Raw genomic sequence first — 25,831 nt, 5'->3', positions numbered from 1 at the left:
CAAAAACAGTTGTCAAACAGATGCCATGTATATTAATATTAATAAAATTCTTGCTATTTTTTAAATTACCCAATTCAACGTGAGTTCAACTCGAGTCTATCCCTAGCCTAAACCAAGCTGAGAAGAATTTATATGGATTATGCTTGGTTTGAGTTGAGGATCTTATTCACCAGTCATGTTGCATCCCTAATCAAACATGTAATGAATTTTATTTAAGAAAAATACAATAGAGCCATTTTTTATTTTTATTTTTAAATGTGTGCCTAAGGTAATTCCTTTAATTCGATCTCATTCTTGATCCCCTGTTGTACATTTTCTAGTACTGTCCACATGCACGAGGTGTTGAAGCCTCTAAATAATCGTCTTGCAGGTCCGTTGTACATTTATAATATTGGCTTGTCTGTAGGTACTATCAATCTTTTAATTAATTCCAAACTTCTCTTCCCTTATGCAAAATCAGATAAAATATTAGTAGAAAAAGCAAAACCAAGCCCAAAAAAGAAAAAATAAAAAATAAATGTTTTTCTTAGAAATAGGGGTTTTATAAACAATAGGATCTGTATGCAACTAATTTCTGTCCCTCTCTCATGGCCGATGCACCTGGAGTAAGGTTTTTACTTCTGTTTCTACTTTCAACAGCTCTAGAAGCTGGGCAGAATCCCTCTAATACGATAAGCTTGGGTTCTTCACTCTCTCCCAACGCTTCGCACAAATCGTGGCTCTCACCATCTGGCCTCTTCGCATTTGGTTTCTACCCAAAAGGCAAAGGATTTGCAGTTGGAATATGGCTGGCTAGTAAGCCTGCAACCACTGTTGTCTGGACTGCAAACCGAGACGACCCACCACTCTCCTCAAACACCACACTTGAGTTCACCAAATACAGTGGGCTTTTCCTTTGGACCCGGAAAGGGGAAGGAAAATCAATTACATATGATCTCGATGAGGATGCAGTTTCAGCTTCTATGCTTGATACTGGTAATTTTGTGATCTACAACAATCAATCCAACGTTACCTGGCAAAGCTTCGATTACCCAACAGATACTCTATTAGGCAGTCAGTATCTGGATTATGGCGAAGAGTTGCTTTCCAGTGTATCGACAACAGATCAGTCAAGTGGACGGTTTCATCTCAGAATGCAAAGTGACGGAAATCTTGTTGCGTTCCCTGTCAACAGTTCTGAGGAAACTAGAGACTCTTATTGGCAAACACACACGGAGACTTTTGGTAGAGATTATTCTGAATACATTGTGTTAGATCTCAACAGTAGAGGCCTTCTATGTTTACGCAATTCTTCTGGTGGTATTTGTGTGCACACTCTAGTTAACAGCTCATATTCTGGCAATAACAAGACGATAATTTACCGTGCAACACTTGATGCTGATGGAAATTTTAGGCTATACTCCCATAGCTTTGGGATCGGTAATAACTCTACCGGGTTGAAACAGTGGTCGGCATTGCAAAACCAATGTGATGTTAAAGGAATCTGTGGTGTTAACAGCTTCTGCTCGAGCACTGATCATTCCATAGCCAATTGTTCTTGCTTTCCTGGTTTCACTTTTCTCAACCACGATAAGATGTTCCTGGGCTGCTACCAGAGTTTCATCGATGATGAAGGTTGCACAAGGAAAGACCCAACATCGATCTACAACATCACTGTTTTAAGAAATGGGGAGTGGGCTGGCTATCCTTATTCTGTGATCTTGACAAATAAGGAAGAAGATTGTGGTCGGTCTTGCCTGGAAGATTGTAATTGTTGGGCAGCTCTGTATCTGAATCATACTTGCAAAAAGCATAAGCTTCCATTGTTATATGGAGTTTCAAAACCAAATGAGTCAATCACGGGCTTCATCAAGATTGGAACTGCCCAAATTGCAGGCCATAACCCCTCAGTTCCAGGGAGCCATCCTTCAAATTCAAGGAATCTGAAGGTTGTGGCTGAAAAAAAGAAAGCACTTATTCTGATTCTAGCTGTGAGTTTGGGTTGCCTTGCATTATTGTGTTCTGTCATTGCAATCTATAGTTTTTTAATCTATATACGTCGAGTTCATAGATACAGAAGACTGTCTGGAAATTCAAGTTTGGGCTTAAATGGAGAGTTTACTCTACGATCGTTTTCTTATAGTGAGCTTGAGAAAGCTACAAATGGGTTTAAGGAAGAGTTGGGTAGGAATTCTTTTGGGGCAGTGTATAAAGGGGCTGTATTTGATGCCGAGGGTAAAAAGATCGTTGTTGTAAAGAGACTGGAAAGAGTTGTGGAAGAAAGCGAAAGAGAGTTTCAAGCAGAAATGACCGCAATTGGGCAGACTCATCACAGGAACTTGGTTCGATTACTTGGTTTTTGCATAGAAGGCGCTAGCAAGCTTCTTGTTTATGAATTCATGAACAATGGCTCGCTGGCAAATCTTCTCTTCAAGGTTGAAAGGCGCCCGAGTTGGAAAGAAAGAGTGAAAATTGCAATGGACGTAGCAAGAGGGATTTTATATCTACATGAAGAGTGTGAGACCCGTATAATCCACTGCAACATAAAGCCTCAAAATATACTTATGGACGATTCTTGGACAGCCAAGATATCTGATTTTGGATTAGCAAAAGTTTTGATGCCAAATCAAACTGGAACCCTCACTGGGGTCAGAGGGACAAGAGGATATTTGGCACCCGAATGGCACAGAAACACCCTGATATCAGAGAAGGCAGACGTTTATAGCTTCGGAGTTGTGCTGTTGGAGATCATATGTTGCAGAAGTAACATGGAGGTTAATGTGTCTACAGTGGACGAGGTACTTCTTATTGATTGGGTATATGATTGCTTTGCGGCTAGAGAGTTGGAAAAGCTTGTGGGAGAAGAAGAAGTAGACATGAAGACCCTGGAAAGGATGGTGAAGGTTGGATTGCGGTGTATTCAAGATAATCCAAGTCTGCGTCCCTCGATGAAGAATGTGATCCTCATGTTAGAAGGCACTATGGATATACCGGTCTCTCCATCACCAACTGCTTCCACTGTGATGGTTTGATATATAACTTCTATTACATAAAATAAAGTGTTCTCTGAATGTGAAATAGAAAGTTGTTATATATCTAGGTCATCAATGGAACCATATACTAAATAAAGATATGTTAAATTGCTGCATATCGAGCTTAAGATACGTTAGTAAAGATATGTTCATTTCCTTTTCTTTCCTCACATCCTTGACAGGATAGACTAGGCAAAACCACTTGAGGCACTAGTATATTCTTAACAAAGATAGGATAAAACTGATAAATGTCACAGCACTTGGCCATTAGACTCAAAATAGATCTCATCACCAAGAGTTCTAACTATTGCTAGGAAAGAGCGGGAAAATACTTAGCCATCAGCATAGTGAGCATTGAATAACCAAAACAGTTCATCATTTTCCAATGCTCTTCTAGTTCCAGGTAAGCTATGCAGAAATGTAATGAATGTAACGACCCTAACTGATGTCAAAATTTTAAAAAAAATTCAGCATAACCTCCCCTAAAAATGGGCCTTCAACAACCTGTCCCAATACACAAAGCACATAAAATCATCCAGCATCCCATTCATCCGTTCATTATACCTCAACATAGTTCCTCTCATGGTGGAACATCCACACACCAATTAATCTAAATTATCATAATTACAGTCCCAAAATACATGGTTAAGATTTAAAATCCCTGTCTTACAATGTTACATGATACAATTACATGAAAACATATACCATAATTTCATTAGTTTCATTTATATCAAACAAAAGATAAGTTCGTTCTTAAGTTACAAGGCCATGAATACTAACTTAGTTACATTTCCACAACTACGAATATACATAGAACGGTCAAAATACAAAATAGCAAACAACCTTCTAACAACTTTCAAGCTTGAGGTGGATTGTCGTCCACCAGTTCATTTCCAAGACCTGAAAAAAATAATATAAATAGTAGGGTGAGCATAAAGCTCAGCAGGTGACACTTAAGACACACATCTTGTGTCCTTATGAATCCAAACAAAGCATAGGCCAATGGGAAATGGGGATCATACAATGTCGGGAAATAATACAGCATAACGATTCAATCTCAAGTATATCCAATGCAATGGTATGAGATGCAATGCATGCTAGTGTCGCTCCCCATTTTCATAATCCAAAACATTGTTTCCAAACTGTTAATACAGTCCGCCCTTTGGTAGCCTCGCCGCGACACGAGAGGAGGATTGGCTAGTGTCCCTGACCCTTGGTAACCCCGCGGCGTCATTATGGGGCCCAGCTAGCTCAACCACGCTAGGGCGACTTCCTAGTCCCTTCTAGGCTATATTAACCTCCGGCCCGTTGGTAATCCCGCAGCGACCGGGTTTCGCATAAAACCATTTCATCAAAAACACTTCCCTGAAATTCCCCATATTTATTTCAAGAACAATTTCTCCCATTTCATGCAAACCCAATGATATGTGCATGTATATATGTTCCATACATTCAATATCATGGCATTTAAAATTCTACACCATAAAATTAAACATTTAACATGTTCAACATCTCCCAAGTAATTATTAACACATTAAGATATAACAAAATACATTTAAGCATGCTTTACACATAAAACAACTCACATTCAAATACATTAATTTCTCTAGACAACATTTAAAATAATCATTAATACAATTAACTTCTAATTAAGCATGTTTGGCACAACAAATGATTATAACTCACAATAGAACAAGAAAGTAGTGGATTAAGTTGTCTCTACCTCAAAAGTGAGCCAAAAACCTTAAAATGGGTCTCTAAATTCGAGCTCCCAAAGAGGACCAAAAGCTGGAATTTCTGGTACTAGCACGTAGAGCTCGTCGTGCTCGTCATTTTGCCTCAAACGGCACCTTAATCCGATAAGAGATGAGGGAGAAATTAAGAGTGAAAGCTTGCAAAAGAAAAAGAAAAAAAGAAATACAAAGAGGCAGAGAGCTGCGAGACAGAAGAAACAACAGAGAACAAAAAAAAAAAAGGAAAAAAAACGTGATCTTATGACCACTTAGACTTGTGGGTCCCAAACATTTTTTTTTCTTTTCTTTTATCTTTTTCTTTTGCCTTTTTAAGTTACAGACATTACAATGAATTACCAAAAAAATCATAACCAAGAGAAGGGCAAAAATGGAGGGAATGGATCCAACCTCCACATAGGCAATGAATAATCAATGGTGACCGTCTATCATTCAACAATGCATGTAGGGGCGCGGCCAGTTCCACCCTCTATAATATATATGATTTTTATTTTATTTTTTTACATATAAAATGTTATATTATGGCCCCCTAAAATTATTAGTTTTCAAATTTCTCTCAAGTTTTTTTCTTTTTTTTCTCTTTTACTCTCTAAATGTTTTTAATTACTTTTTAAAAAAGGTTAAATTTCCCAAATTCAATCATGCTCTAATTGGTTTCCTTCAAATTTTGTCATTTTTCTTTCTCAATTTTTTATTTTTTTATTTTTATTATTTTTTTTTTAATGCCTCCGAATTGAAATTTTGGCTCCGCCCCTGGACACATGTACCAGGGATAATTATACATACATATATATATATATATATATTTGTCCATGTAAAAGTATGATGTATTTGCATCTGAGCCAACGCACAGATCTTACCCTAGTCCCACCACCCACTCAAACTCCCAACTCCACTCAATCCCCAGGTCATTTCAAAGCTATATGAAGCCAAAGAGTTGTTTTGAAGTCCACATTCTATACCATTTGCTAGCTATTGTCTAATTTGTAGTAACAGAGCACGACTAAAGAAATATATACTTAAAACCCAAGAATAAAATGAGCAGATGGTTACAAACCCTAGGGTGTGGCCAACCCCGTTTGTATGGGTCCTATAGGATAACGAAAGGATGATGACGACGATGGTTACAAATCCCAAAAAGTGCGTGTGTGTGTGTGTGTGAGAGAGAGAGAGAGAGGTGGGGAAAGAGTGCGCTGGAATCCACTTTCTTTTTCCAGAAAATACAACAGTTTGGGGCATCTTATCCTGAGTGAGTGCCGCTTTCTATGATTCTCCTTTTTCTGTTCCACTGGGGATTAAATCAGTGGGAACTCAGATTACAACATCATTAGAGAGAAACATGAAACACGTTCCATATTTTCTGATTTAGAGAACTTCAGAGCCTAATTGAAGATGTGTTAAGAACAAAATTACATTGTTTTATATCAATTAATCATGGTATAGAAAACCTAATCACATACACAAATTCATAAATAAACCCTAATTGAACTACTTGCGGATTTGCAATTATACACATACACACTTATTCTTACAAATACATTTAATGTACTTTGAGGAAGAAGGAGAGAGGGAGAGACATCCTAATCGAGCAAAGATAAGAGTGAGAAGTGAAACTGATTTACCGTGAGAAAGAAACTGAACAGCGAACAGATTGTCAACAAACCGATGAACTTGAGGACGGCCATGAGGTCTGGTTTAAATTAGGAGATAAAACAAAAGACTTGGATTCCCAAAGTTCAAACTAGTGTCATAAGTTGAATCTTTTACAAAATAAATTATGTCAGTTAAGATATACTTATGATTTATGTTAAATCAATTCAAGTAATTTAATAAAAGTTAAGAAACTATACCGTGTTAATATTAAAAAATCTTTAAAATATATTAATCACATTAATTTTTTCTTTCTCTCTCCTCTTCTCTACAATAAGATCCATTGGTGACTTTTTTTTTTTTTATTTGTTATTTTATTTTTATTTTTTAAAAGTAACTTGTTATCAGGCCTTAAAATTATTTTTTTACCCTAAATAAAAAAATGTCTTCAATGTTTCACTTAATTATGAATTTAAAATATTTACCGTATGAGTTGATTCTTCATTACAAAATAATAATAATAAAAATAAATTTATTTTATTATTATTCTTATTATAAATTACTAAAATAAATAGAGCTTATTATAAATTACTAAAATAAATAGAGTTACTAAGCAATCTTATTGTAAAGAAGAGGAGTGAGAAGAGGAGTGAGAGAAAGTTAACTTCCTTAAAGTATTCTAAAGATTTTCCTATCTTAAAAATGTGTAGTTTCCTAATTTTTGTTAAATTACTTTGAATTGATTTAATATAAGCCATAAATATGTCTTTAAATGACACAAATCCTAAAACTAAACCTATTCCGTTTAAAATTTATTTGTTTGAGTGTGAAAAATTACAAGACGAATTTTCAATTTGCTTAACGCTTACTCTGTATAACTTTTGTCCTCAAATATTATATTTTAGGTTCCAATACTTATCTATACTCTCCTAAAAAAAAATAATACACTGTTTATTCAAATTTATAATCAATAGTCATGCAACCCCTTTGACCATTGTTATGATGCAAAAACTACACTCCCTCCCTACCAAAATAAGTGTCGTACTTTCTTTTTTTGTTTTTTTTTCAAACAAACATTTTTTAATATATGTCGTTTGAGTTTAAAATTTCAAACTTGAATATTTAAATCTTAAAAGGTCAAGTTAGTAATTTTTCAATCAGACAATGCATGTCTTACGTATTTCCTTAGAAATTACTACTCCATAAGCAACACTTAAATTAAAATGGAGAGAGTATATAAATAAAAAGGTTAAGTGCAAAAAACACCCCGTTAGATATAAAAGGTGCCAAAAAAACCTTACTAATTTTTTTGGTGCAAAAAAACTGGGCTGATTTTTTTTTTTGTGTGGTGCAAATTGCCCCCTAATTAGCCATTTTGACCAAATTAATCTTTTTAAATTCCAAAATGCCCTCTTGCTGATGTAAGCAATAATTTTATTTTATTTTTCATTCTCTATCTAATTATCACAATAATTGAAGTTTTAGTATCTTCTTTAATTGCATAAGCCAATTTTCTATTTGTGAAATCTCCTGTTGGAGCATATGCCTCAATAGTCGTGGTTAGTATCTCCGGTAGATTTTGGGAGTGTCAGACTTCTAACCTTTCTTGCCTTGTAAAAAAAAAAATTTCTCCCTTTGGAGTTAAAAAAAAAAAAAAAAAAATCTCCCATTGGAGTTGGGTTCTCCTACACCAACAAATCCTTTGATCTAAATAAATTCGATGATGGGTTTGTGGGTAATTCAATAATTAATCATATTTTTAAATTCCAATCTGGATGATGGGTTTGTGGGTAATTCAATAACTAATCATTTTATCAATAATTAATCATTTTTTCTTATTTGTTATTTATATATTTATATATATAGCTGAGGATGCCTACAATTTATTTTTCTTATATATATATAGCTGAGGATGCCTACAATTTTATGGTGAATTGGTTGAAAAGATTTTCACAGTTCAAAACCCATGATTTCTTCGTATCAGGAGAGAGTTATGAGGTAATTGATTAATATAGCCTAACGGCCCTAACCTCAAGAGTCCATTGACCAAACAAATTTTCGACAAAAAAAATTGGGTGCCTTTTTTACAACGCCAGTGAGGACCAAGAGCCAAAGTGGCGACGGAAAAAGTCGGCCGGAAGTTTCAACGAGGGCAATGACCAGCAGATGTTCCGGCGACGGCGAGAGAAGGCTCCAACGATGAAGATCCGACGGCGAAGTGATTTATCAATTATTCTCTTGCATATATCCAGGATCATCCTCACCCTTGATTTATCAACAATAATAAGAACGAGATCAAAGAACCCATGAAAGAAAGGAGAATCCTTGCTTGAACATATAAGGACAAGATGAGCAACTTGGTTGCATAGGTGATTGAGAAGTACGGTCACACTCCCTTATATTTGGCAAAAGGACTTACATCTTGAAAGTTCAAAAATAAAATTGATCAAATTACCATTTAACTGTTTAGGAGATTTTTTTAACTTTATAATTTAATAAATTGGACCAATTTACACTCATCAACAATTTATACATAAAAAAAAAAAAATTTATATTATTGACTTTTTTATTTTATTTATTTGTTATTTACTTTATAAATGTCCTAATTTTTAAAAAATGTAGACGTCTAAAATAATTTTTTGATCCAATACATATATTTCAAATAAATTATATTTTGTTATTACTTTTTTTCTTTTTATTTTTTATTTTTAAATTAAGATGCTTAATTCTTTCATCTAAAAAAAATTAAACTAATCTATTTTACTTAAAAATAAAAAATATGGCACCAGTATAACTTTATGCATCGTAAATTATATATCAAACATTATGCATTTCACAATATAAAAAGGAAAAAATAATAATAAAACAAAAGGAATAAAATAATAAAACAAAAGCATGCATAAAGTTAAGAGGCATAAAATTATACTGGTACCTATTTTCTTTTATCTTGGAAAATGCATAATATTTGATATATAATTTAAGATGCATAAAGTTATACTAGTACCATATTTTTTATTTTTAAGGAAAAGAGATTGGTTTAATTTTTTTTGATGAAAGATTAAGCATCTTAATTTAAAAATACAAAAGAAAAAAAAAAAAGTAATAACAAAATATAATTTATTTGAAATATATGTATTGAATCAAAAAATCATTTTAGATGTCTACATTTTTAAGAAGTTAGGACATTTTTATAAAAAATAAAAAAAAGTGAACAATATAAAGTTTTTTTTTTTTTTTAATGCATAAATTATTCATGAGGATAAATTGGTCCAATTTATTAAATTGTAAAGTAAAAAAAGTCTCATAAATGGTCAAAGGGTAATTTGATCAATTTTTCATGTAAAAGGGGTGCCCCACACCCTTTTTTTTTTTAGTGGATTTTGCCAAGAAGATTTGAAGAAATGGAGGAAGGATAGATATTGAAGAATAAAATAAAGGGTTAATTTCACTCACATCCCTTCAAGTTTGGCCAAATATCACTCTCAAATATCTTTCAAAAATTACTAGGATCCCAAATCTCTTTTCCCTCATTTGGAAGCTTACCTTATTCTGATTTTTTAAATAGAGACACCATTAAAAAAAAAAAAAAAAAAAAAAAAAAAAAAAAAAAAAAAATGGACTTAAACAAAGTAAGTTTGCTATTCTAATCTGAAACAATGACTTCCTAGTACTATTGCATTAATAAATAAAGCTATCTATTGTCAAATTTTCTTTCATTTTCTCGGTGTTTGGCCGGTAAAAAAGCAGTGTTGGTTCCGATAGAACAGGATGGGCGTGCTAAGAATTGCAGTAGTTCCAAAGAAAGATCCAAACAATATTCTAGAAGAAAGATTGCGAGACTAGGCGATTGTGAAGAGGTCTGGAATGAACACCTCTGGGTTCTTTTTGCTTTTGATAAAGGACTTCGGGATGGTTAACTAGTTAGGAAGGAACAAATTACTTGAGAAAGTAATCGACTGGAAAGTAAAATTATCTAATGTAAAGTAAAATGCAGGACTTAGACTAAACATAATGAAATTGCATTGCAATGTAAATAAGAATTTGTATTGAAATGCTGTGTTTCGTTTGGCGTTGAGCCAGCCTGCTAAGTTACAATATCATGCCCTATTTATAGAATTTAGTAATGGTAACTTGCATATAACCGCTTATTTCTTAGGCTGCCATGTGTCCCATGACTTTGCGTGTAACCACTTGTAACCGCTTGCTTCCTTAATGTCACGCCCCGACAATTCCAATAAAATCCTCGATTTATTCAAAATCAGATACATCAAAATATACCCAGGATCATAAAAATTGCCCCATCTTTTATACAAAATCAATTTCCTCAAATAGACAAAAAACTCTCCAAAATAAATCCTCCACGCTGACTCTTCATCCGAAGCCTGTCTCTAGCAATCCCCGTTCGTCCTCGGTACTTGAAACTGGAAGGTGGTGAGACAAAAGTCTCAGTAGAAAAAACCATAACAAGAATCTCATGGAGGTTTAATAAAACAGTTTCAAAACATAAACATATACAGATGAGTATAAACAAAATAAATCAAAACATTTCATCAAAACATTTCATAAAACATTTAATCAAAACATCCCCATACCATTCAAAGTATAGAGAACCCTACATTGAAATATATTAATTCCCCACTGGATCATCAATCCTCAAACTCCGGCCTCCTCTGCAACTCTCAGCTCCTCTGTCCCTCTTTCAACTCACTCTGTTTCTCTCTCTCTAACTCTCGGCTCTCACTGTCTCTCTCTAATTTTTTCTCTCTTCTGTCTCTGCTTACTCTCTGTATTCTTACGTAGTAGTGCACCCAACACACAATTAAATAGGCCAATTCACCGACTCATCAACAAATGCTAACCACACACAAATATCAAAAGACAATCATTAATTAATGGACCCCGCAACCCATAATTTCTTTCCTCATAATTTTCTTCCTTATCACATCATATCTGTCAATACACCAATATCACACTCCACTCCAACAGACTAACCTACGTGAAGAAAACAAAGACCAGAAACTTTTTGGTCACAAAAATACATTAGTGGGACCCAAAAAAAAAAGATCATCACAATCCTATTTCCCACCTTTTTCAATTCTTTTCATTTCACAAAAAACATGGAACACAATCTCTCACCCAATAAGCCCACGTGAAGCCAAAGACTTTTGGTAACAAATGGGACCCGCCATCACCACCTTTTCCTTTTCTTCTTCTCTTTCCAAATTTCAGCACCCATTTCAACTCTTCAGCAAACAAAACATATATATATATATAACAAAACCGAAATCCCATCCAATATCTTTTAGTGGCCCCAACAAATACCATCACAATTACAAACCTCTTTTCCCACACTTCGACTTTCCTTTACACAGCACGCACACCAAATATTTACTATATAAAAAACCACCACACCACACCTCCACAAACTATAAATGAATGATTAAATAAATAATAATAAAATCTAGACTAAAAATTAAAATATTAATAACCCAAAATCACCAATAAAAATAAATAAATAAAAAATCAAACTTAACCAAAAATCATAAAATTTAAAATCCTAAAAATCCATGTTGTCACACTTAGCTGCCATGTGTCTTGCTTCCATGGCTGCCGTGTGTCCTAAGACTTTCTAATGGAATGTCGTAGTACCTTTCCATTGGAATCGACTAACTTCCTAGGCTGCCATGTGTCCTATGACTTTGCGTGTAACCGCTCACTTCCTAGGCTGTCATGCGTCACATGGCTTTGCATGTAACCACTCACTTCCTAAGCTGCCATGTATCTCATGACTTTGCATGTAACCACTTGTAAACGCTTGTTTCCTTGGTTACCATGTGTCCCAAGACTTTCCACTGGAATGTCGTAGCACCTTTCCATTGGAATTGACCAGAACAATCTTCCTTTGGAAAGTGGAAAAATAGGGTGTAAACATTGCCCCCCAAATTTGATGTGTCTGATATTCTTTGAAGAATTGTAAGGCATATCAAATTTTAGATGTGAGTGAGAATTTGCCATATGATATTCCTATTGTTAAGGAATTGAACAATTAAAACTTTTCAGCCGGAATGTACCATTGGGCCAAAAACTTTAAACAGCTTTAACTAAGACGAATATTTGAAGCTTCACATCCAATTTCGTTGCCCCCCGGGGTCTGGAGGTTTATGAGGAGGACAAATTTGTATATCTTCAGGCCAAATACATAGTTGATTGGCCAAGTTTTGCCCCCATAAATCACAATATGTGAATTTGGGACAAATAAAGTAATAGCATTTTTTTTCCAAATTTGGAAGAAAAATACTATGACATTTATATTCTTCAGGTGGAAGAATATACAATGATTGAGAAGCTTATGCCGTTTCCGAAGGAAAATCTAGCTGTGGAAAATCTTCTTCCAATGGAATTTAATTGTTTTATTTTATTATTTTTTGGTGCTTATGTGGCTATGTGTTTAGATAGTTTCATGTTTTAAATTTAATTGAATTAAGTGGGTGCTTAGGTGTGTTGTTTAAATTAAGTGTTGTGTAAAATTATTTGTTATTTGATTTTGATGATGTATTTGTTAAATAAAAAATATGTATTTTATTTTATTTAGTTTTGGATTTTGTATCAGTTGTTTCCTTCCAGTTTGGGATTTTACTAAGGATCCACTAGGATGGATTACCGAGTTGCATTAGAAATGGAGAAGTTGGATGTATCAGAATAGTTTTTTATTTATAAAATTTTATTCTGAGGATTAAGTTTTGGTTTATCGTTTTAGTTTTCTTTCAGCAATTTTATTTATTCCTATTTATCATAATTGTATTCTGTGTTCATTTATTGTTACTTGTTTTGATATCCTCGGGAATTCGGGCGTGGGCCTGACCAACCCACATCAAGATATCCGGGGGTATCACATGCTTACATTGGCAGCGAGGGCATTTTGGAATTTTTAAAAAATAATTTGGTCAAAATGGCTAATTAGAGGGTAATTTGCACCCAAAAAAAATTAGAACAGTTTTTTGCACCTCGTGTATTTAATGAGGTGTTTTTTGAACTTAACCCTAAATAAAAATATAATGATTTGTGCGTGAAAAATGTAATCTCCTTTTCATAAATATTTCATTTTCATAAGTTATTTATTTTGGAATTTTTTTCATAAGTTTTGACATTAATATTCATTGTTAAATTAATATATTTCTTCGGTGAAATTTAGTATTTTATATATGTGTTTCTATTTTAATATAATATATTCTATAATAATATTATGTGTAAAAGATATTCAAGGCAAAAATATAATATATATTACGTTCAAATTTCACCTTTTACATTTAACAACAGTCTTAATAAATTTAGTACTTAAAATTACTACAATATCAAACAAGTTTTAAGATTAATACATTCTAACACTTACAAATCCAAAGCTTAAAATTTAGTACTTGAAATTTTCGATACTTAATTTTTAGTTTTATCAAACAGCACCTAAGTGAATAGTATTTAGGTAACACTAGAAAACATATATGAAAAGTGAGTAAATACATGAATATGTTGTCGTGAACAAGAGTTCAAAGTGGATGTGTAGTATATTTCTTGTTAATAATAATAATAAAAAGAATTTGTTGTCGCGACAAAAAATAATAATAATTAAATATAAAAATTATTTACTTAGAGAACAACTATATGTTTGTACTACAGTAATAATTTCTTATAACATTAAAAAAATTCTTTTCCTTTAAAATATGATAAAGTTTAAACAAATTATACAGTTTATAAAGTTTAAACAAATTATAAAGTTTAAACAAATTATACACTCTTGAGGTTTGACTTGTGTGCTCAATAACCGTGATTTCACTCATTAGAACCGTGAACAAAATTTTATAAAGTGACCATATTATCCAGATAATAATAACCTTATGAGTTGTAAGTAAATGCGGAATAAATCCATCGGATGATACATACTGTAGTATTCCAATGAGGGGTGCACTTTTACGGTTGTGGTGGAGGTCGGCCATGGTGGAGCAAGTGAGTTTCAAAAAAAATAATAATAATAATAGATGAAAATGTGAGGAGAAAAATAATAATATATAGTTATATTATTTTTTGACATATCCCTAAGGTATTAATTTCTTGTTTCTTTAATAACATTTTGAATGGTGAGGAGGAAGTAGTACTGACTACGCTATGGCTTTCGGTTAATTTTTCAATAATTAGAGATTAATTTTAGTTCACGGATAGTCTTCAATTAGTAGTATATTTCGTAAAACATTGAAGTTATAATTATTGCACATGCAACCAAGTTGTAACCTGTTTAAAAAGACCAATCACAACCACAAGCTTTATGTGGAAAACATATCATAACTTGGATATAATTGAGAGGCATTGAGCTTCTTGTATCATGCATATACCCTCTTCTTTAATAGCTTAAATATATACTACTACTGCAGTAAGCACAAATTAGGAAATACCAATTTCTTCATATTCCATCTTGATCATGGCTTCTTTTTCTGCCGCTGTTCTCTTACTCCAGATCTTTGTATGTTTTGAAGCGGTTGTTGGTGCTGCTCTGCAAAAGCACTCCAATTCGATAAGCCCGGGCACTTCTCTCACCCCCATCACTCAACCCAATTCATGGCAATCACCTTCCCGCCGTTTCGCCCTTGGATTTTACCAGCAAGGCAGTGGGTTTTTAGTGGGAATTTGGTTGGTGGGTGCCTCACAAAATATTACAGTATGGACTGCTAATCGTGATTACCCACCGGTATCCTCAAATGCTATGCTGGAATTCACTACCAAAGGTAAGCTTCTCCTGAGAACAGGGCAAAGTGAAGATAGATCAATCAGTACTACTGCCTCTGCTTCGTTTGCTTCCATGCTCGACTCTGGAAATTTTGTGCTATACAGCAAGGATTTCGTTGTCATCTGGCAGAGTTTTGACTTTCCTACCGATACCATTTTAGGAGGCCAAATTCTTCCAAATGGGCATTCGTTGTTTTCTAGTTTTTCTGAAACAAACCACTCCACTGGAAAGTTTCGCCTCAAGATGCAGTATGATGGGAATCTGGTTGCATATCCTGCAAGTACAGAAGATATATCGGTAGATGCTTACTGGACTACGACTTTGAGCTACCGGCGAGGTTGTACTGCTTATACAAGGTGTCGTGATACTTTGAACCCCCAGTCTCATCTTGATCTAAATAGTAGCATTTATCTAAATAGTAACGGTTCACTGCTGCTCATCAACAACACTGATTCCACCACAATCCAATCATTGAGTCATTCATCTCATAGCAACAATACAGTGGTCCACCGTGCAACCCTTGATATTGATGGAAATTTCCGATTGTATTCTCATCCCAGTGTCAACTCTGAACCAGTGATAGAGTGGAAAGCAATTGACAACATGTGTGATGTGAAGAGTTTCTGTGGTTTCAACAGCTATTGTACCTTGAATGACAATAAACCTTACTGCAGTTGTATTCCAGGTGCTGATTTTCTTGATCACGATCAGCAGTCTACTGGCTGCGAGAGGAATTTTACCAAATTAACAAGGTGCAAAGACGGGAAAAAAAATGAATTTTACGACATTATTACCATGGATAATCTTAAATCGGAAGACCGTCCTTACTATGAAGCAGAAATGACCAAGGATGACTGCAGCAAGTCCTGTTTGGAGGACTGTCTTTGTGACGCATCAATTTCTAAATCGGGTTACTGCATGAAATTCATGCTTCCACTGAGATATATTATGAGGCAATCAAGTGGTGCTGAATACTCAAGCAGTACTATATTCTTCAAGGTGGGTACAAAAAGTATTAGAAGCAACAACCATATTCCTCCGTATCCACAATTGGTGGTGACCACAAGCAAGAAGGCATTGATGATAATTCTTGTTCTATGTTTGAGCTTGGTTACCTATTCATGCTTTGCCCTTGCATTCTCAGGCCTTTTCATTTTTAAACACCGTGTTTTAAAGTACAGAATGCTGTTGGAAACTGGAAGTTCTGGCTTAATTGAGGAGTTCACCCTGAGGTTATATTCTTACAATGAGCTTCGAAAGGCTACCAATGGCTTCAAAGAGAAGTTGGGCCAAGGCTCTTTTGGAACAGTTTACAGAGGAGCTTTGTACAAAGGTAAAAAACTAATTGCAGTGAAGAGGCTAGAGAAGGTTGTGGAAGAGGGCGAAAAGGAGTTCAGAGCAGAAATGCGAGCAATTGGGAGAACTCGTCACAAGAATCTAGTCCGGTTGCTTGGCTACTGCGCAGAGGGATCAAAGAGGCTTCTGGTCTATGAATTTATGAGCAATGGGTCACTTGCAGATCTTCTGTTTCGGGCTCAAAGGCGCCCAGATTGGACTGAGAGAGTGAGGATTGGACTGGATGTTGCTAGAGGGATCCTTTATCTACATGAAGAGTGTGAGGCCCCCACCCTGCATTGCGATATAAAGCCTCACAACATTTTGCTGGATGAATTCTGGACTGCTAAGATCTCTGATTTCGGGTTGGCAAAGTTATTGATGCCAGATCAAACAAGGACTTTCACGCAGGTCAGAGGGACTAGGGGCTACTTGGCACCCGAATGGCAAAAGAACATCCCAATAACGGTGAAGGTTGATGTCTATAGCTATGGAATAGTGTTGCTAGAAATTGTATGTTGCAGAAGGAACATAGAAGTCAATGTATTAGAACCAGAGGAGGTTGTTCTTTCCAATTGGGTGTACAAGTGCTTTGTCGCTAGGGAATTGAACAAGCTCGTGGGCGGTGAAGAAGTTGACAAGAAGATATTGGAGAACATGGTAAAAGTGGGACTATGGTGTATTCAGGATGAACCGGTTCTTCGTCCTTCAATGAAGAGCGTAGTGCTGATGCTGGAGGGGATTACTGACATTGCCACCCCTCCGTGCCCAACTAATAGCTCCATGTAATTAATATCAGAATTCACTGTAGTAGTTTATGTATGTTATTTTGCTGCTTTCATGTAACGCCTATATTGTTATTCTGTACTTCTATTTTCCCTTATGATGTAAAAGCGTATAATGCAAGTGCTATTATAATTGTAACTAAACATTTTGTTCGACTCACTCATATATATATGTATACAGACTTGTATATGTATGCATTAGTACTATGTGTTGGAAATCAAAACTCCGTTGGAAATCAAAACTTCTTTTGGTTTGACACAGGAAGCCCATATCCTTGAGAACATAGTGCGAAGGAGCTAGCAAGCTTTTTCACTTGTTTGAAGGGGGATGTTGCGAATCTTATATGCCACAGGGGTAAGGGTAAATAGACTTATGGGGGATAAGGGTAAATAGGTCTGAAAATATATGATAATCCTTGCATGCATTAAATATTACAATCAATCACACATTGAAATTTTTTTTTTTCCCTTCCCGGAGAGTACTAAATTGATATTTATTCTAATTATTATCATGCTATATTTATATGCAAATTACATAAAAGTGGCGGTGGGGGATTGGTAGTGGCCACTTCTTTTATCCAATCGTGACAATGTATTAAGTCAATTGTTTCCTTAGTTCTTTTATTCTTACTAATTGATTTTAAAATTTTGACCTCTTACCCAAAAAGAATAAAAGCTGACAGGTATATTTGTTTCTTTTACTCTCTTAACTAGGTTTAAGTCTTAATCCGTATATGGTTTTAACTGTTAATATCATTAGGACAAATTGAACTGTTGAATCCAATCCAATCCAATAGGGAAGAGAACCAAACTAGATTTGATTCTGCAAAAATACAGTAGGATTTAGGGGCTTTTGGTTTAGTTTTATTTCTTTCTCACTAGAGTGAAACCAGAGTTAAATTGTTAAGCTGCTATGAAAATTATTGGAACACTCAGCTGATAGAATATTTCACACATAAAAATTTCCTAAATTGTTTTATTAATCAGATTAAGTCCAAATAGAAGCAACCGTTTATATAGGTTCTCCATCTCACATAGACAGAAAGACAAAGACGCAAGGGAAAACATTGACTATAACCAAACAGATCTGGCTAGCCTTTCAGTCATATGCTAATGGTTATAAACTTATAATATAACCCAACAATGACTAAACCAAATTACAGGGTGAGACTCGGGAGTTCTTTTTCAAGAATCTACTAAACTTATACAAAGTAATTTTAGTAGAACAACAATATTAATCAAAATCAGTTTTGTCCTAGCAGTTGATTGTTGGGATCATATGCCCAGTTGTAAACTACTAAAAAAACAAATGTACATCAGCTCACGAATTATATATATATATATATATATATAGTTTCACGATAGCTAAAATAATATCAGTTTCAGATTTTGTGTACTGCTGAGATTATTGCTCCTTTGGATGTTACCTTGCCAATTTTTTTTGTCCTTCAATTTTTGGACTGACATGCATGCACTTCTAATTAACCAAAATATCCCTATATGACTCATTTTAGTTGACCAAAATATCCTTTTTGCTAATGTTACACAACTGCTACAGAACTAGCAGATGCTAGTTAGGTTTTAATTAATTCATATAAAGTACTGTACAAAAAATCAAGTTGCCAACCATAATTTCCCATAATATGAAAAGGCTTTCATCATATTCTCAACATGAATTCTTTGATAATATAAATTATAATGTAATGAACAAAACCAGATTTATCCTTGTAACTTAAAGTTCTAAAACCCCAAAAATTAAATCAAATGTTATGATAAATATAAGAACTGAAGCAGACAGATTATGAAATTATCCTGAATTCACCTTATAGCCAGTATATAAGTAAATTTGAAGGATCTTACTAACAAAGGAGAAAGAAACAGAACCAAAAGAGCACTTTCTAAACAAAATGACATCATTCATCCAAACATAAGCTGAGAATCAAATTTATCATCAGAGTATCTCAATGAATATCTTGTATACATTATATATATATATATATATATATATAAAGAGATCGAAAATAAAGAAATAGTTACCTCAGATTTGGCAGCAACTTCCCTTCCGTTTGCTTCTTCAACATAGCAAAAGTTTGGCTACGAGAAAGAAACGAATTCGGACTCTGACTCGCCGCAAGTAACGATTCTACTCGTCTTCCCCAAACCTCTGCAATTCAACGATTCTCTCCTCACCGGTCTCAAAAATTGCAACCCTACACCTGAATCCACCAGGCCTAGACCTTGAGGTCCCCGTATTGAGGCTTGACGAGTGCATTTCCCTCCAGTCCCAGACTCTCTATCGTTTTCCAACGATTTTTCCAAGAAAATCTTGTTTGTGTTTGATCTATGAACTGATTAGTGTAATTGTAGAGAATGAAAAGTGAGGGGATTCGGACCGTAAAGAAAATAAAGTTCTTGCGGAATCGCAATGCTTTATATTCATTTCCAGATGTGAAGTTAGTGGATCGAGCCTGAGACTACCTTGCAACTATTGAGAAATTAGGGTATTTAGGAGATGGCATTTGGTAGACCTGAGAAAAAATGGACATTAGTTTCTGTGAGTAACGTACACAGAGGATATTACAGCTCCAAAAAAAAAAAAAAAAAAAAAAAACGCGCACAGAGGATCGCGTTTCCAACCAACCACGTACCCCCTCTTTCATCTCCCGCCAAAGACTCACAGAAACTAGGGACTCTTCTTGTAATTGAAATTCAACCAATTACAATAAATATTGTATATCTTTTTTTATTTTATTTCCCACTGGTTAAAAATTAATATTGTAAAGTCTCTCGGTGTGTTGTACATAGTTGCTCGGCGGGTGATTTTTACGCCGTTTTCGTTGTTTTGTTAGATCTGCTACTGTTAGGCTTGTTTCTGATTTGACGGGGTAGATCTGCTTTTTGTTTTCCGGCTAAATCTCTTATCTATGTCGGGTTTTTTTGCCCCGGCCTCTATGTGAGTTTTGTGGTCCCGGCCTTTGTGTGGGTTTTGTTTGTCCCTGCCTCTTGTGCGAGGTTTGGGGGTTTCTTCCTCGTCGGCGGCGCCTTGTAGATGCAGCCTTGGAGCAGTTGCCTTGACGATGGCCTAACTTGTGGTTCACTCCCTGCTTTCCTTTATTGGTGGTTTCCGCTGGTGTTTGTTCTCAGCAAATCTGGAACCCATACTTCAGTTTTATTCTTATACTTCATGATTTGTTTGTTGTTGTACGACCATTTATGACACTCATTGTAGATGCCGTATGGCTATTTTTCTTATTGCCAGGGTAAAAAAAAATCGATAATCACCAGAGAGCATTCCACAGTCCCTAACACTCTTTATAAGTCGTTTGTCATTTTTCTTTTCTTTTTCATTTTACTTAAAATTCTATTTTTTTTTTTAAACATGCATATTTAAATAATTTTTTCTTCTTGTTTTATATTTTACATTTATAATATTATTTATATATATATATATATATATATATATATGCATGTATATCACATTGTGCTCGACTTGAAATCCTGATCTAACTTGTAATAATAAAAAAATTCAATTTGATATTCAATACCATTTCATGTCATTTTGAATTATAATAAAATGTATATATTATCCCCACATGTAGTAATAAATAACAAAGTGTGAAAAAGGAGGGGATAAAAGTTCATATTGGAAAGTTGTTTTTCGTCGTTGGGGACTTTTTCAGAGGATGTTAAGAATGTCTTTCTCAATGGTGATTTACTTGAGGAAGTGTACATGCAGCTCCTCCAGATTATTCTCATCCTCCTAATAAGGTGTGCCGACTTATACGTGCTTTGTATGGTCTCAAACAGGCACCGCAAGCTTGGTTTACCAAATCTAGTCCGACTATCTGTAATGTTCTTGAATTTTTGCCATTTTCTAAATTTCTAAAATTTTCTAACTTACGCGGGTATTTTTGTCTTTTTTCGTTTTGCATGCCGAACACTGTGGGATGTGCTGGGGGGGGGCCTAAGAGTTGGTTGGGACGTTTCCTTGAGTTTAGAACTCTTGGAAATGCATCAGTTGCCATTTCGGCATTTTTCTGTTTTTTGAGCTGGAAAGTCCCGAGTGGGACCCGCTACTAGAATTTTCGTGTATGGGGGTTATGGTTGGGTCCACTTGCATCACATTCATTTTTATTTAATGTGTTTTATGTGGTTGTGAATTAATATGTGTATGTATATAGGTGTGTGGTGGGAAATTAAAGGTTAAAAGATTTGTTTTTGAAATAGGGCCCACATTTTTTTCATTTTAATGGCCTAAAGGCCATATCTACCATCAAATCTCTCACTCTCTCTCTCTCCCTCTCTCATGAAATCTCTCTCTTCTCTCAACTTTTCTTTTCTTTTTCATTACACACAATTAAAGCTTGATTTCTCTTTCATCTTTGAGAGATTTTTGATACCGTTTGCAGCAAATTGAAGAGCACAATGAGATCTATGATTTGATCGGAGCCAATCTACGTTTAGTCATCTTTGGAAAATTCAAAATTCTAGGGCTTGAGGTGGAAATTGGGGCTTTTCATCAAATTGAGGTAGGGGTTTCTAATACACAATTTCTTGTGCTTTTGTGGATTTTTACTTCTTAATTTGTTGACTAACATGCTTAATTTGTGAGAATTCATGCTAAATGGTTTAAATATTGTATAAGAAGTTTGTGACTATGTGATAGTTGAAGTATTATGAATAAGCATGTTTACATGAGATTAAATTCTTATTTCATATGCTTATTATGTTGAATCAATGATGATTGAAAAGCATGAGTTCTATGTTTTAGCAATTTGTCTTAAGTAGCATGTATGAAATTTCATGGTTACATTAATGAATAGAAGCATGAAACACTCATGCATCCATTGAGGAAGAAAGAGGGGAAAATGTGTTTTAAAACAAATGGAATTATCTCGGGAAAAGTGTTTTCTAAAAATGTTTACGAAAATCGGACGCCTAGGAGGCGCTTAGTGGTCTGTGGTGTTAATGTGGTCAAGAGGGGAGTATGGTTGAGCTAGTAGGTTGGATGCGACGCCTTGGAAATGCTTTGTGGTCATGGATAGTTAGCCAACTCTTTTTTCATGACGCCTTGGAGGTGCCTTGGGTTGGACTGCACTAACAGTTTGGAAGTTAAAACGGAAATGTTTCGGAAATGAGGAGCGACATTTGCATGGCATCGCACTTCATTGGCATATATGGTGTATTTGTGATTTTGATTATATTTGTCTATATATTTGACATGTGCTTATGGATGTGCATCCCCGGTTTAGCATGATCCCGTTACTCCTTTTTACCTATTCTTAGGCGTGGATTCACGGAGTCATAAGAAGTGTGACTTAGATACTTCCTACTGAGCTTAAGCTCACCCTTTTATTATTAACATTTTTCAGGGCTCGGGAAAAAAAGTGGCGGATGACGGCCCACCACAAATTTAGTTTGAGGACTTGAAGTTTATTTTGTTACCTTCTGTACACTTGAGCCTATTCTTTTGTAGAGCTGTATTTGGAAAAATGTATTCATTTTATATAGCACGGCCATGTATTGTAAATATAACACTAAAATGTATTTTGATGTAAATGTAGAACTATGTTAGCACTTTGGTAATGAATGGGAATTGCTAGTATATTCTGTGATTGATTATGGATGCTTTTAGCTGTATGTCATTGTGCATTATTGCCATGAATTCGGGATTGAATTGACTGTTAGGTTTGGCCTACAAAAAGCCCAGATATTTGGACTGTCAGGCTGCACATAGCAGCATGCCAGGTCTCATTAGTCGGCTGACAAGGCATGTCAGCCGACTGACAAGCTATTTCGTAATATTCCAGAGAGCATAGTGATGGAAAATCTTGTTTCGGCCGACCGAACTTCACCATCTGTCGACCAAAATTCTAGCATCAGCCGGCCGACACCACACCATCAGCCGGCCGATAGTTCATTTTGGAAAGTCCTGAGAGCATGCATATTGGAAAATCGTTTCAGCCGGCCGACCCTATTGATCAACTGGCCGAACCTCACTTTCAATCGGCCGATGAGTTATTTTAGTTAAATCCTGAGAGTTTGCAAATTTAAGATCGTTTCGGTCGACTCACCATCTCAGTCAGCTGGTTGATCATGTATTTTCAGCCGATTGACGAAGGGCCATCAGTCGACTGACTTTTCCATTAACCTGGGTGACTTTTCCATTGACTCGGCTAGTCCCACCTCATGATTCATACCTTAACTCTCTCATTTCTAACTGCATTTGGAGTTCCTTGACCATTAGGACGGACTGAGTGTTACCTATGAGCATGGGAAATGACGATTGTACCCCTGGTTGACCCGAGCCGGGTAAGGACCAGGTTAATGGTTCGAACCAACAGGTTCAAGTCGTTACACTATCTCTCGACTTAGCTACTCTGCTAGTTCTTATGACTCTACTTTATTTGTTCGACGCATCAATTGGGTATAATTCTCCTTTTACTTTATGTTGATGATCATTGGAAATGATTTGACGGGAATTCAGGAGCTCAAACAGTTTCCCAATCATTAGTTTGAGATGAAGGATCTTGGATCCCTTGGTTACTTTCTTGGTCTTGAGATAACTACATCTACAGATGGTAATGTTGGAAACGGGACATGCAAAACAAAAACTTTAGATAAAATTTGGAATAAATTCCGTTAAGAATTTTTTGTGGATATATAGACATACGCGTTGATTCAAATAATTAAGAAAAGATTCTTAAATTGTCTTACAAAGATCTTTCAACAGTTGTAATTATTAGTACTAAAAATTTAAATATTTAGTTGTTTTCCAACTTCAAGTATGTATGTGTTTGTGTATATATATATACACACTATATATTTTCATTGAAACATACCCCTCTAATTTATTTATTTATTTTTTATTTTTATCTTGAACACCCCTCCCTTCCAACTTCAAGTAATAGTATATACGGTAAATTACCTTAATCTCCCCTTAAGTTTTGATTTATTAATTACATATTAAAGTTTTTAAAATAAACACTTTAAAAAGATAAATTTAATATACTTATCGTTTGATTATATTTATATAATTTATGTAATTGTATAAAAATAAAAAGGGTTAATTCCACCTACACCCCCTGATGTTTGCCTATATTCCACTTACACTCCTCTACGTTTAATAATTCCACCTACCTCTGACCGTTAACTATACTAACAGAGTTGTGTAATTTTACAATTTTGCCCATCAATGATATATTACTAATATTTATAAAAATTTAGAGTTGAATGAAAAAGACTAAAACACCCTACTCATAGACAAATATATACACATTACATACACATATACAAATATATACACATATACAGCAAGTACAGGTGATGCAGTTGCGGTGAGCATACCATGGACAGACTGAACTTCGTGTATAGGTAATGCTGGTCAGATCCATTCGCTGAAGCTCAACGCCGATTGGGTCATGTTGGCTCAGAGCTTCTTCACAGACGAAGGAGCGTCACCGCCGTATAGAAGCTCAGAGAGCAGCGGCTTCTGCCTCATATGACGAAGAGGAATTCACTCACCGGAGCACCCGCCAGAAGCCGGTCACACCCCAAATGGCCACCGCAGGTGATATTAACAGACCCACAGCGCAACAGAGACGGTGAGCAGCGATTCAAACCCCCAATTCGATTCTCTAGCGCATCTATCATCTGAACCCCCAATTCGATTCTCAAACCCTTTCTTTTTTAATCCGGCGAGCAATGATTCAGTCATACGAAACCCAGTTCAGCGATTCAGTCATACGAAACCCAGTTCAGCGATTCAATCGTTCTCAAAGCTAGAAAAAACTAAGTTTGACCAAACCCAATTCAGTCCGGCGAGCAGCGATTCCTCAACCCACCTCGGTGAAACCCAATTCAAAACTGCAAGCTTCGCCGGCCTTGTCATAATTCGCCTCATGCCGGTCATTTCATTCTGCCAAACAGTCTCATCGGTGTCTTTCATTGAAGCATGCCCGCTCCTCTTCACGCCGTTGATCGCGAAGAATAAAAAACAAAGTCAATTCCTCCGCCACCACCACTGCCGAAATGGACGTCGATGGTGAAGAATCGAAGGTGAAGTTGATTGTGGAAGACGACGCTGAAGCCCAAGTTGATGTCGGCGGCAGGTGTCGGATTACAACCTCTACAGTATGGCAATCAATGTCCCCCGGCGGCGAGACGTCGGATTACAGACTTGACGGCGTCTTAATCGGCAGAGAAAATCAGCGTCTCGTGCTCCAACGGGAGGGCTGGACCTAGCCCTTGTAACCTCTCCAACATTGCACTGTTGATCTGTTGGGATTTATATGCCCTGGCATAGCAAATTCCTGTTTGGATTAAAGTGACATATGTTCCTGACGTTTCTGAAATATTTATGTTTTATACAATTGGTGAATTCAATGTATTATATTTCGATTCATTATAGAATTGATAGTGTCCATTTGATTACAAGAGATATTTATATATATGTATGTAATGGCAATCAATGCATGATATATAAATAGTAATCATAAATGGTTCATAGTCGGTAATTATGGATGGACTCATAATTAATTAAGATTTGAACTGGATCCGCATTAGGTTGAGATATATTGCGAGAGC

General features: G+C 35.4%; 2 protein-coding genes and 1 long non-coding RNA gene across 3 annotated transcripts; 2 read left to right on the top strand and 1 right to left on the bottom strand.

Annotated features, from left to right (window-relative positions):
* Positions 1–271: 271 nt before the first annotated feature.
* LOC132283943 (G-type lectin S-receptor-like serine/threonine-protein kinase LECRK1) lies at positions 272–3,181 on the top strand. Its single transcript, XM_059785991.1, has one exon. It carries the CDS (start codon positions 588–590, stop codon positions 3,009–3,011), a length of 2,424 nt encoding a protein of 807 aa, XP_059641974.1. The 5' UTR covers positions 272–587; the 3' UTR covers positions 3,012–3,181.
* Positions 3,182–10,374: 7,193 nt separating this feature from the next.
* LOC132283193 (uncharacterized) lies at positions 10,375–11,234 on the bottom strand. The gene is made up of 2 exons (XR_009471965.1): positions 10,945–11,234; positions 10,375–10,773 (listed from the first exon to the last, which is right to left on the bottom strand). It is a non-coding gene; the product is annotated as an uncharacterized LOC132283193 (long non-coding RNA).
* A 3,401-nt stretch (positions 11,235–14,635) lies between these two features.
* Positions 14,636–17,456, top strand: LOC132283179 (G-type lectin S-receptor-like serine/threonine-protein kinase LECRK1). Its single transcript, XM_059785104.1, has one exon. The coding sequence runs from the start codon at positions 14,820–14,822 to the stop codon at positions 17,247–17,249; it is 2,430 nt and encodes an 809-aa protein (XP_059641087.1). The 5' UTR covers positions 14,636–14,819; the 3' UTR covers positions 17,250–17,456.
* The last annotated feature ends 8,375 nt before the right edge of the window (positions 17,457–25,831 follow it).

Source organism: Cornus florida, unplaced genomic scaffold, assembly GCF_030987335.1.
Source record: "Cornus florida cultivar Cherokee Brave unplaced genomic scaffold, ASM3098733v1 CherokeeBrave_3.0.0_Hap2_Chr11, whole genome shotgun sequence".
Classification (NCBI taxonomy): Eukaryota; Viridiplantae; Streptophyta; class Magnoliopsida; order Cornales; family Cornaceae; genus Cornus; species Cornus florida.
This window is presented reverse-complemented; position numbering and strand designations above follow the sequence as displayed.